At 39.0% G+C, this 13395-nt stretch overlaps 1 protein-coding gene across 6 annotated transcripts in view; it reads right to left on the bottom strand.

The window, feature by feature from the left end:
* EPB41L4A (erythrocyte membrane protein band 4.1 like 4A) overlaps positions 1-13395 on the bottom strand; it is a 138728-nt gene that overhangs the window by 53956 nt on the left and 71377 nt on the right. For all 6 annotated transcript variants that reach the window (XM_042787991.1, XM_042787993.1, XM_042787994.1 and 3 more), the window contains 4 exons: positions 12211-12331; positions 6145-6232; positions 3960-4048; positions 3519-3582 (listed from right to left, as the gene is read on the bottom strand). In XM_042787991.1, coding sequence (XP_042643925.1) covers positions 3519-3582; positions 3960-4048; positions 6145-6232; positions 12211-12331 — 362 coding nt within the window. The remainder of the gene's footprint in view (positions 1-3518; positions 3583-3959; positions 4049-6144; positions 6233-12210; positions 12332-13395) is intronic.

Genomic DNA, 13395 nt, shown 5'->3' with positions numbered 1-13395 from the left:
TTTGCTTCCTGTCCTTAGTTGAAAGAGAAATCTAAGAAACCTAGCCCGTGGTACTCACATGGGCAAAGCACAGGAGGTGTGCTGTGCACCCCTTCGATTACCCACTTCTACACAGTGCACCCATTGTGATTAGGCTCCGTTTTGCTGCATGGGGAGGGGGAGGAGAGGGAGGAGAAGGGAAGAGGGGCTTTGGCAGACACCTGTATTGCTGGATCGTTTCCAGCAAGGTTGCTCAACAGACATTTATGCTACCAGGAGCTGTGCACAGGCATCAGATGGATCTCACGGTTTTCTTAAAGGAAACTGCATGAGAACACACTTTTCTCATCTTCTAAAACTCTCTGCAATTGTTTGTCGTGTTCAGGGAATCCTTCTGTGCAGTCCTCACAGGTGAAGGGTTCCTAACTTTATGCTGATACTTCGATGTTTCACAGAAAGCCTAACATGTTTCTAGCTCAGAATTCACAGCACAGGTCCACTCCGGGGACAATGAAATACTGATCCAGTGATTAACACCACTGAAAAAGAGTTTCTGTCAGCTAGTTCATATCATTAGTCTTGTATGTCAGGATAACTCACAGATGGCCAAATATTAAGGGCAGTATTTTGTTTATGGAGGGGCAACAGCAACAGTTTTAGGGAGAAACATATAATACATGTAGTGAAAGATAAAACCAAAATACCAAGTCATGATTGCACACAACAGCAACAGGCATGCAGGAAAAATATAAAGAAGTTAAATATAAAGGAAATGTTCTCATAGAAGAGTTATGAAGCAGTGTAAGAAGTTACACTACGAAACAGGAAAGGTGAAGCTCCTTACTTCAAGACAGTAAGCATAAATATCTCCTACTCAGTAATTCATCAACTTTATGAAAAGTGAAACAATGTAAACAACAAACTTAGCAGCCATAAATATAGCTGACACATGCACTCCACAGTGTATTTTTAAGGTAGCCTGAGGACATGGACCTGTACACTTATACTGTCATGTCTGTCATCTGTCAAGGAGATCAGGATGTCCACTTCCACCCTTTCACTGGGAAGTTCACATTCATATTGTTTTGGTAAGTTTGCAGACAAATCTCAGACAACTTTAGTGAAAGGGAGAACAAAGAAATTACCAAGGGCAACCAAGGGGAAGAACAACACTTCCTTGGGACTAAAAATATCAACCGGTTCCTCTTGATGAGCAGGTGTACCTGTGAAGGGTACCCATCAGTGTGAATAAAGGTAGCTAGTGTGTGGAAACACAAACCAAAATCCAACCTGCACAGAATTTCCAATACAATACGGAAAACATGATTCATACAAAGCACTCAGTTTACTCAGAAATAATCTGCTCTTCTTATTACATTATGTTAATTTCTTTGCTATATGACATAAAGCTCTATCTAGGACACCTGAAAACCAACATTATTTCTTCTTTTCCTGAAATTTTTCTGGCATTCTCTCCAATTGGAAACATGTAACACATTCCAGACTTGGTATACCACATCTGAAACAAGAAAAGTATTAACTTCCTGGGCCATGAAGTGATATCCCAGGAGGCAGGATTAAGTAAAAATGGTACATTTACTCTACTGTCATGTACTAAAAACTCATCTCCCACAGGGAAAGACAAAGTGATAGCATTTATTCCAAAAAGCAGAGGAGTAAAATACGTATGTGAATTAAGTTTTCAAGAAGTATTGGAACATACAGTCATGCAAATACACTGATGAGCTTTTCCTCCGCTGGTTGCAGAACAGCATAAATTGTTATGATGGCTTTCATCCAGAGACTAAGACTACTGTTTACTTATTCCAATACATAATTTTGTTCAAACCCCACCAGAATGTTTAAAAAAAAAAAAAAAGGGAGAGAAAGATTTTTCTGGGCCATTTTGGCCTTTCCTGATTTTGTTAGGTTATAAAGCACTGTAGAAACACTTCAAATTAGTATTACTTGCAAAGGTGATTTTAATAATGGTACACACCCTTGTACTTACTGTTCTCTTGAACAATTTCCTAAAAGTACCTGTCAAGACTTGAAATTACCAAGTGCTGTCAAAGTGTTTGCCTTATGATGACAATAGTAAGCGTTCACCAGCCACCAACTTTCACAGTATAAACTTAAGTATGTTTTCCAGAGCTTCCAGGGTTTCTGCTCAGCATGTTAAACCCTTGCAAATCCACATGGTTCAGACAAAAACTATACATATGTGGCATCAAACAGAAACTGCAGCATCACTTCAATGCAATTCACTCTAAGTCAAACTCAGACTTGTTTATACATGAACAGGCATTCACCCTTCACATGAAACATTAAGAAAAGTTTTCCCAACCTTTCCCCAGTCTTCAAACAACTCTCTGATTTCAACAAACACGCCATCAGAAATAAACTTGACATAGATCTAAACACGAAATAGAAACAAACCACCTGGGACTAATAAAAGCAAAACTTGCCAATTCATTTGCAGAGGCACAAGAAATGCTGTACACGGCAGAAGCAAGACAACCAGTCAGGGGTACACTTACATTTCCCATGAAGTACTGAATGTGCCAAACAGCCACATGAAAAAATCATGGACAAGACTAACAACCACTACACAGATGAATGAAGGTGCATAGCTAATCACTATAGGGGCATACTGCCAGCAGGTTAATACTTCTTCAAAACTATGAACTTTCAGTCCTGATATTCCAAAGAGACTTACAGAGTATTTTCAGAAAATAACTCAGCAAACTAAACTAATAACTCAACCAGATACCAAAAATCACAGCCTGACTGCAACTATTTGTTCTACTACACTTAGTAATTTTCCCTACATCCACAACACTCTCCTCCTCCTCCTTCTGCCCTACATGCTTCACCGGTGATTAATATCTTTCTGTTTTTTCCACTGACTCTATCTTAAAACCTCTTCCCTTGCTATCAACTTGCTATCCTTGTTCCACTGGAACCAACATTGTTTTCTCTCAAATGGTCTAATAGCACAATGAAGTTAATCACTGACAAATGAGTTTTGAGCTGTATTAAGTGGATGTTTCTGTTTCCAAGCTACAAAATTACTTCTGCTTAACAGCTTTGTGATTTTTTTCACCATCCACATTTTGCTTAATATTAACTTTCCTTGTAGATTTAGCCTGCTTTAAAAGCAGTATGTAACAACATAAACAAGGCATTGCAGAAGTAGTCTACTTTACAGAGCAGAATAAAAAGATTTGTTATAAAATTCCTACTTCAGTGCTGTTCTGCTGAAGTTCTCTCCCTTTGCCTGCAAAACGTGGACAGAAAATCTTTCTTCCTCCTCTTTCTTTAACAAAACTGCAAGCATCTTCAGGAACATAATACATTTGAGGACAGGGTAAGTTTCTTGCAGTAACCATCAATAAAATTAAATTCACTTTGATGGTTTCTTGCACTAAATTTCAATAAAATAAATCATATTTTGATGGAGACACAAAATTTCCACTTCATTAGACCTGCGAATACTCTTTTTTTTTTTTTCCTTTCAGACTTAAATAAAAACTTACATCTTTTCCCAGGACTCTAAGTTCAAACTGTGTTTCCTTGAAGTGAACTTTTGTAATTCTAGGCCTGTAACATTGGAAAAAAAGACATAACTTCATGAGCCTTTAATTTCATACATAACAAAATATAAAGTTCTACATATTTACATACAAAGACAAAAAGAAATTCACATGTAGATTTTTTTTTTCAGGTATGCACCAGATATCAACAGAAAATAAGCAGTATTTAAATATTTCAGCACGAGTATGGTAAAGGTGAATTGTTTTTTAATACTTGGATTATCAAGGAATGAAAAATTTGTGTAATTCACACAAAGATTAGGAATTCCAAGTATACTTTTTTTTTTAATACAATCAACCTTCCAAATAGATATCACAAAGCATACATTTCCATGCAACACTCTTATTGTTTTAGCACAGACTGCACACTTGAATTATACATACCAGAAATATTTTCCTACTTGTTTCTTATTCTTATAGACAACAACTCCTATGGGTGTTAATCCTAAAAAATATTCAGATTTGTTTTCACCCTAGAAAATAAAAACATATGTTATTCATACATTTGCAAGTTGTACCACTGTAGCGGTGAGGTCTACTGTGGAAGTCAGATTGACTGACTTGAACATACTGTTTCACTCTGTACACACGGGAAAGCAGTACATATACTGACAAAAATTTCTATCCTAGAACTTGTAGGCAGAGGCAAAGAGGCAAGAAGGAATGGCAGTGAGGGAAAGAACGGGAGATTCCACATGTCATGGTGAAATACAAAAATAATTTATTTTTTAAGGAATCACTTTCGGTTACTTGGCAAGTGGCCAAAACTCAGGAACTAAAGTCTTTATTCAGACATGAATGCAACAGACATCCCAACTTTCAGCTGAAGGTAAATAGTGGGTTTATGGCCTATTTTACTCCCTCCTAAAATAGTATCACCTGCGTACTGATACCAAGTGAAGTAGCTCCTTTGAGAGATTCACAGCATTTTTTGTTCAGAACGGCTAGGGACATGCAAAGAACAGCCACGCAAATCATCTCCTCCAAAGGAAACTGTTCCTGAGGTCAGCATCCAAATCACAAACTGCGTCTGGAGAGAACACGGTGCTGAGCAGCCCTGGTGCTGAGTGGCAGGTGGCCCTCGCCTCCCCAGTTTATCATCAGTCATCAAAATCAGATGTGTTGTACACTTGAATGACTGCAGATCCTAATGCATGAAGTTGAAAGAAAGTCAGCTGCAAAAGCTCATTCATCTGCCTACTTCAGGCAACGAGGAAGAGCCCTGCAAGCTCTAAACTAGCAGAGCATGAACTGCAAAAAATATCAACTGTGAGACGGACTGACTGTAGAAAGCGTCTTTCTGTGTGACTACTGATGTGAGAATGCTCAAGCACACCTGGCAAGCTCTGCCTGTGCTCCTCAGTGGACTGACTGCTACAGGCAACTTTACTTTTAATATGAACAAGCGAGGAGAAGAACTACATCACCTCAGGTGTGCAGCTTCAGACTCAAATGAGGGCTTCTGTTGCTGTTGTAATACAAATAGAAACGATGACATTCATGGGTTAGACTTGGGCATATTACAATTCACCCTTCATTACCCTGGTAGGGATCTCACTGCATAGCAAAGGCAAGCTATGAGAAAAAAAAATTTCCAGGCTTTACTAATTTAACACAATCTCGTTGGATCATGTTGAATCTTGTTCCAGTAACTACCCCAGCCTTCTATGGGTGGGATGGGCACAGAGCATGGGATATGAATACAATTAACCCACACCGTGCATTAAAAAATACTTCATATTGTGGGCTACACAATTTTCAGCAGGAAATACATACTTAATCTCCTGGTAGCATCTTGATTTCTGTATTTTCTTTCAAGTAATTTTACAAAGAACTGACATCTAACACAGCAAACCATCTACGTTACAACTCCCCATTTGAACTTCTGGTTTTCATTTATTCAGAAAAGCCTGCCACAAGCGCAATTATTCAAACAAGATAGAATGATGTTTCAACCAGGAGCACATAGCCTCCAGGTGATGACTTGGATCCAATCCCGACTTACACGCTGTTTGACAAAAGTGGAGGGTTTTTCTGAGGCAACACAGACAACTTGCAATGCTGCCTGATACAGCTGAGGAAAAGCTGGAAACGTACTCCGGATCTTAAGCAAAACCTCTACAAGTATTAAAAAAAGCCAGACATGCTGCTGCTACTCCACCCTAGTTTTTGCAATGGTATTGAAAAAGTTTCAGGACACATTTACTCTTCTTTATACGAGAGTAATGTGCAAATTCCTGTGTTGAAGACAAAGGTTATAAACCTCTCTTATGTCTCCTGATACTTGCACTAATTACTTCTTATTTATCTGAATTGTTTTTTCCATTGTATAACTGATAGTCTTTCATAAGTGTAATATAATCATAGTCTTTAATTTGAAAACCATTAGGCTTCTGTATGTATGAGAATGACTGAATCCCCTCCGTCTGTAAATATGCCTTCCTCTCAGTACAGTGTTTCCTTTCGAGTCATTCTGTGGCAACTAAACTATACAAATACTCTCCCCCACATATAGTACACTAGTTTTTTTTCATTGTTACCAAGTTTAAAATATTCAAACAATACTTACGTAAACAGGATGAAGGTCCACTCCATACATTTCCAGGGATTTGGCCACCCCTAAATAGTTCACTTCTGCCTCAGCAGGAACTTGACCCCTGTAAACAAAACTGCGTAAGAACTTTGCACTTCCAGTCAACATCTTAAAATATTTCATATTAATAAATACACTTTGCTGGGCAGATATGTAACCCTTCCTATGATTTGTTTAGACTGTCATCCTTTCAGCACTGTACTTCTGCTCAGTCCAAGTGAGACTGGACAGTAGGCATAAACTTTTACTAAACTCTCTGCTGTAAGATCTCACCACAGATATATGCTATCGTATATACAATGTATACTGACCACAGTGGCTAATTTTTTCCCTGCTGTCACCAACACACTTCAGACATTCCATTTTTAGTCTGGAACATGCAAAATAACTTTTTTCTAATAACTACATGATTATTAATAAAGCAGGAATGGAATGATTGACTGGGGTACTATTTCCCCATAGTAGTGCTGAAGCTACAAAGGATTTCTGAAACCAGGGTTCCTGACTTCAGATAAAGTACTCCTTTCTTCACAAAATCTTGCCTACAGGAAGTCACACCAACTGGTAATACCCAAATCTGCTACTGTGAAAACAAAGTTTGGAGTCTGTCTCATGAGATTAACAGTTTCAAAGACCCAGCTTGCCTTCCTATCTGCAAATATCAATTAATCAATTTAAAACTACCATCATCTGCATGCTGGCAGGAAACAATAGGGGAAAACCGGTGGGGAAAGAAACCCTAAGTACTAGGAACATATTTGACATCACTGATGAAGGTTTTATTTTCAAAAAGAAGGAATGAATTCAAAGCCTTCAACAGACTTATCCTCAGAATTTAATTTTTTCTTCCCTTAATAACTGCCATTGATACAAAACCAACACACTCTGTTGCAAGCCTGAAATAACTGAAGCTGCACTTTCATCTTCACTCCTTTTTCATTTCTTCTGTGAAAGCTGCTGGACTGTTACTGGGAAAGTACAGCACATCTTGTGAGAATATCAACTCAAAAAGATGCATCTCCTGCTTCGCCCTGTGCTCTCCTGGGGAAATACTTCACTGCATTTGCTACCTTCCAAATTCAAGGTGTGAAGCAGAGCTCAACTTTTTGACTCAGGACCTGGAAAAGTCCTGCAATATGCATACTCTTGTTTCTTGTCTCCCCATTCTCTCCAGCCTAGCAGCTACTTTCCTGGTTTTCCCAACTTCGTGTTATGTCCGTCAAAGTGAAAAACACGTCCAATGTGAAAGGGATGAAACAGCAGTGCTAGCATGAATGCAATAGTATAGGTATTTAAAATGCCTTCATTGCATCTGGGAGATGGGCTGCTTCAGGCCATCTTATCCATGTACCAGCAGTAATACTGTTTCAGGTGTTAGCCCTTCTCTCCAAGGACTCCTGGAAAAGCAGCAGACATGAAGCTTGTAAGAGAAAAAAATCCCTTTCTTCAAGAGCTGGATTTCCCAGTAGACCCATGATTCATCTCTGTATTCAGAATATGCAGAACACTGGATATTCAGCATGTCAGCCTTGTCATATCTGACGTGTTTTATCTACTTCTGCTACAAAAATTTACTCCACAGCTTTTTAAATCTTCTTGGCAGCTCTCAAAAATGTAAGCAAAATATTCACTGGAGCAGTACTCTCTTACTGAGTTCACAGGCAGGCTAAATATCAGCCCTGTGCAAAGTGGATTACCCCATTACTGAATCAGTGCTAGAATCCAACACCAACTTAAACACCACTATTAGTGTTTCCTTACTGACCGTACTTGGAAAAATGCTGGTGTACTCACCCTACTATTCTCACCTGTCTCTGAAAGTACCAAAAGGCTCAAATGTCAATTAAGTGTGTGAATGTGTATAAATATTTTCATAATAATATGTAATTTATAAGAAAGTGTATTTGCAAAAATATTAAAGGAAGTAAAGATGTGAGCTGGAGCTTCTGAAGGAAGCAGATGGAAGCTGGAGGAAGAAGTCCTCCCAAATGCAGATGGAGAAGACAATGTGAAGGAAAGAGGGGAATGTCAGGGATTGAAACAATTCCCACCATTACAAAGGGTGTTTAATTTTTACTGTGTATGAAAACACAGATTCTCCTCAGCATCATACAGCCTGACACTACATCCCAAAACTAAAACAGGCTTTGCAGTTGGTAGCGACCGAGCAAGCAATGCAACAGCTATGCAGGTGACATGCTCTACTCATTTAGATGGACAAAGATCACCTGAGTGTCACTGATGGACCAAAACAATCTTAAAAGTTACTCTCAAAGCTACCTACCAGGGGCACTTAAACTCTACTTATACCCTACTGACAGCATGCAATATTGATTCAACATATGCTAACCGCTGACTTGCCAAGTATCAGTCCCAGATCTGCTGCAGCCTGGAACAGGCAATGTCAGAGGGCCAACACAAGCTCTCCCGTTTGCACTGAGGGATCATACCCCTCCTCCAGTACCACGAGTGTCTGCTTCCTCCCATGAAAGACCTGAGGGCGCTGTGTGTTCCTCCAGATATGCATGACAACATAAGGTCATCTCACCCTGACACCTGACCTTGGGAGTGTCATGCTGGTTTACAGATAGGAAAACAATCACAGTAGGCAGGCTGCTGAGACTTGATGCAGTCAGAACCCCCCTCCCCACCTCTGACTTCCCTCATCTTACTTGATTTAGAAACTTGCTCACAAAATTGCATCCTGAGTGAATCCCTGAATAGCCACTCTGTTTTATAAAAAACTGAGAGATAACCTGAAACCAAAACCAGTTATCTGGACATAACTAGAAGAAGCAAGATACATGCAGTGCCACAGCTGTCTTGTAAAAAAACTCCACGCTTCCATGCTGGACTCCAGTAAGGATAAAGTTCTTCCAAACTGTGTCACAAATGTCTCCCTAAAATGTCTCTGGTAGATGAGGTAATTTGAAATATACCCGCAGCCATTTTAGCTTCAAATTTCTTAAACGAAGAGATCGCTGTCACTTGTGCAGAAGTCAGTGCTGACAGTACTGATGATGACAGTCAGGCTGAACTAGCAATGGATACACCTTAGTTTCACTCTTCTGATGCTGCTAAATCCCTGACACCTAACTTCAGCCAAGCAGCAAAACAGTATCAGAGCTCTAGATCAATAAGCTTATAAAAACACTAGAGACAGTGTTAAGACAGTTAACGCTCCTCTTCCCAACCACTGTTCCCCTGGTTTCTAAATTTGATGTTCAAGGTTATACACTTTCGGAGGAAAATGACTCTTAATCTGATTTACTACACTAATGACTCCAGAAACTTGAGAGAGGAATGAAGGTTGGTTAGTACCGGTGGCCTGATACTTAGCAATTCATCTCAAGTTTCATTTCTCAAACACAACCTCTGTGATGTTGAACCAAACAAACTCTGTGACTCAGTTTCCAACCTCAGAAACTGAAAAAAACAGTACTTTTTTACTTCACAAAATAACTTGTAGTAAGGTTCTCCATAATGAATCAATTATTATAAGGCAGTCAGGCAACCGCACTGAAATAATTATTGAAAAACAGACTCTCTTCTCTAAAAGAGAAAGCTCAGGTCAATGTGGCAACTGTCACAGACTCCAAATACAGAACTTTTCAAAGAGAACAGCCATGTCTCTCAGTTAACGCCTATTATCATTAAACAAGGAACAAATAACACTAACATGCAAAGCTACGGGCAAGAAATTATTCCACCTTTATCCAGACTCTGGCTTCATTATAGCAAGAGAATCAAGAAATCTTGATCTACATACAAGATGGCTAGCTCTGATTATCTCTGCGTTACTTTGAGAAAGGATATGATGAACATACTCATAAAATGTTCCTTACTGTTCTCATCTTAATAAATGGTTATATCACAATTGCACCTAACTTGGATTTGTTAGAACAAGCTTCTTTACACTTACCAGGAACATGAACTTGGAGATAAGCAAGTAATTGTTTATGTTGGCTTTATGTATAGTTGAATTTCTGGCATATGTTTTATTTTCAAAACCAATTTCACATTTTGCATTTTTGAAGGCACTGTGGTCTAATATTTGGAACAGCAAGTTGGGAAGCCAAATATCTCTGACTTGCAGTGCCTTCACACAGTGACTGGTGGTTTGGCCTCAGTTACTCATACACCAAGAGTACTTCAGTCTAAAACTAATCTCACTGCAAGTATTTCATACATAGAAAGCTATTTCTAAAAATGAGTAAGTGGGACAAAAAGTGACTCTGAATTGCTGGTCATTTTTTTATATATTTTTTGTACACCTAGAGACTCTAGTGTAGAGTTAAACCTCTTTAAGAAGGCTACTTACACAGCTGCTGCAAATGGATCTACTATTTAAGCTATATTCACATAGGATCACTTTCTGGCTCTGCCTTCTCTAGTGGAAATTACGTTGTTTGCTCTAGCTTCCCTGTGAGATTGATGTTTTTCCTCTCTCTGTTCCTGCTGTTGTTCCATCTTTCAAGCACTGACACAACCCAGGGGGCAAGATGTTACCAGTTCTTATGTTGCTTTGCCCATCTGTTGCGCACTCCAGTCCATCTCCTGGTTGTCCTTATTGCAGTTTTTCTTCCCACTCCATTGACAAGTAATCAAGTGAAGGCATTGTATGCACAAATTGCAGTCTGACAGAAAATCAGTCAACTCCCAAAGCAGCATCTTGGCATCCACCATCAGGCAGAGATTATCAATAACAATACAACTCACATGTTTTGTGTCCAAGGTGATTATTATTCCAGTAACTGGAAGATGGAAAATTTAAGTTTTGCAGTCTCTATTATAAAAATTAATCTGTTTTTTCCAACGTTTTTATGACGGCTAAATTGGGATTGCATGAATCATCCAGGTCTGTTGACAGACATATTTCAGATCTCTGCAGTTCTCCTTTGTCCTGACTGCAGTACGCCTAATACATTCTTTCTGCAATCTCTTCAACATTGACCCTGCCAAGTACCATAACTCTAGCTTATTCCTGCCTTCTCGGCTCCTTCTCATACATTAAAAAATGTTATGAGGTACAGTTTCAATGACTGTGAACTTCTGTCGGTGCCTTATTCAGTTTAAACCAAAATTATTTCAAGACCCACCAGATACCCTGTGCTCCCCCTGCTTTAAGGTCACACACAGAATTCTGGAATTTGTTTGGGTTTTGTCCAGAAACCAGCACTTTGAATGCCTTTTGTTATTCAGCACTGCCTGATGACTCTGTTTCTAGGTGCTGCTTTTCTTCTTACAAACCATACGCTCTTCCTTACAGTGCAATCCTTCATGCTAACCACTACCAGTATGTTTTATGTAAGATATGTTGGTTAATAAAATGAAAGGACTTTATGCTTGTAAAAACAAACTGTGTCTTTAATTCACACAAATGTTGCAACTGAGATTATCACTTAAACCATAGCCATACAAACTGCCTTCCTGGTACCTCCTGCAATGTGAGCTGCTCCCACAAAGATTCATGCAGGTTGATACAAGCACTCCTTCATTACCCCAGTCAAGGATCTGGCAAGAAAATAGAGGCTGCATTGTACCAAGTGCCACACATTATTAGATTAAAAGTGGTTTTGGCCTAACAGTTTATTTGAATACACAGAGCAGTACGAAGAAAGAAATGTTATTATCCCCATTTTACAGACAGTAGACTGAGGCATGGGCATAATAAGCAATTTGTCCAAAATGACGTAGGAAATCTACCCTCAATCAGGGAACTGAACTCACAGACTTTTATTTAATTCTTCTTATCTACTAAGCTAAGAGGAAACGGGAGCACTATTAAAACTGCTAGTTCTGAAACACTCCTACCTAGGCCTGACATTGTATTTCCAGTTGTTGTCCTACTCAGTTCCTGAAAGAACAACTCCAATTACATAAAATGTTTTCTGTTTCTGAGGGACATAACTGGATTACCCGCATTCTTTCCTCGAGTCTAAAGACCTCCACTCTGCACCACAACCTGTTCTCTTCCCCACCTACCAGGCATCTCCGAAACTGATGTTACCTGTTAAGTTCCCAACAGTACTGAATTCTTACATCAGAGTTTTGTGTATCCGCTCTATGGCATCCTCCAGCTCTTCCTTCTGGTCTGGAACAAAGCGGTACTCTGAGACGTAACCTGCAGTATGCTTATACGGGTCATAGTCCCCCAACTCAGCTAGAGGGCACAAGAAGAAAAGAAAGGTCACCTATTTTCAACATTTTCTTAACCAAAAAATATGTTATATAATTCACCTATTGGTGCCAAGACACCTCTTTCCAACTGACTGTCAACTTACCATGCAGTCAGTTAAAGAACCCAAAGGCAGTACAGAACCATTCATACTAGTGCACATAAAATTAAGAAAAAATGTCTTCAGTCATTTTAAAAGAGAAATTTAAGGTTCAAAGACCTAGGGGTTTTGACAGGAAATCTACCATTTCTACAGGACTAGATCTAATTTGGTCCAAGTCAGCAAAATTGATATTTGATGACATATAGTATTTGGCAGAGTATGTAAAACAAGCGTAGAAGAAGAGTCTAGTTTTTGGAAAATCTATGCCTTCACAGTAAGCTGTAATATTACAGACAGAACTGATCCATATTTTTGCTGGGACTCCTAACATAAGTGTCAGAATGTGAATGCGAATGGAGGCAAATACCCTGAGACACCTAGAGGTATGCTCTTCTAGGGGTAAACGTCGTTTCCTGTGAGGAAACACACAACTTTATTTTTCAATAAAATACCAATGCATTTCCTGAAAGTTAAATTCACTTTCAAAACAAAAAGAATTTTTAAAAATAATTTTCTTAAAGAAAATAACGAAATGAATAGCCAATACAATTTTATTTGAAACAACCTTGAATTTGCATACCTTAGTCATACCAGTTTACAGGTTGCAATGCAATTATAAAATAAATATGCACCTTGGTCAGAACTCACTTCTACTGATCTTAACTATAATTGTATCTATCTGAGAAACTTTGTGAAAGTTAGTATTTCAATTTTTTAATAACCCTGAGTAAAATTTGCGTTGACAGGGCTTCTCTGAGAAAAGCTTCATGGAAGGTTTCAAATTCAATGCCCATGTCCTAGGTTCAGCTGGGTTAGGGTTAATGTCCACAAGAAGCTGGGAGGGGGCAGAGCCAGGACAGCTGACCCTAACCAGCCAAGAAGATGCTATGTAAACTGGGGAAGCTGGTCTAGGGGAGGAGGGATCCAGGCTCAGGTATGGACTGAG

This window comes from Tyto alba, unplaced genomic scaffold, assembly GCF_018691265.1.
Source record: "Tyto alba isolate M040663 unplaced genomic scaffold, T.alba_DEE_v4.0 Super-Scaffold_13, whole genome shotgun sequence".
NCBI lineage: Eukaryota > Metazoa > Chordata > Aves > Strigiformes > Tytonidae > Tyto > Tyto alba.
Note: the sequence above shows the minus strand (reverse complement) of the source record. Positions and strands in the feature narration are given on the sequence as shown.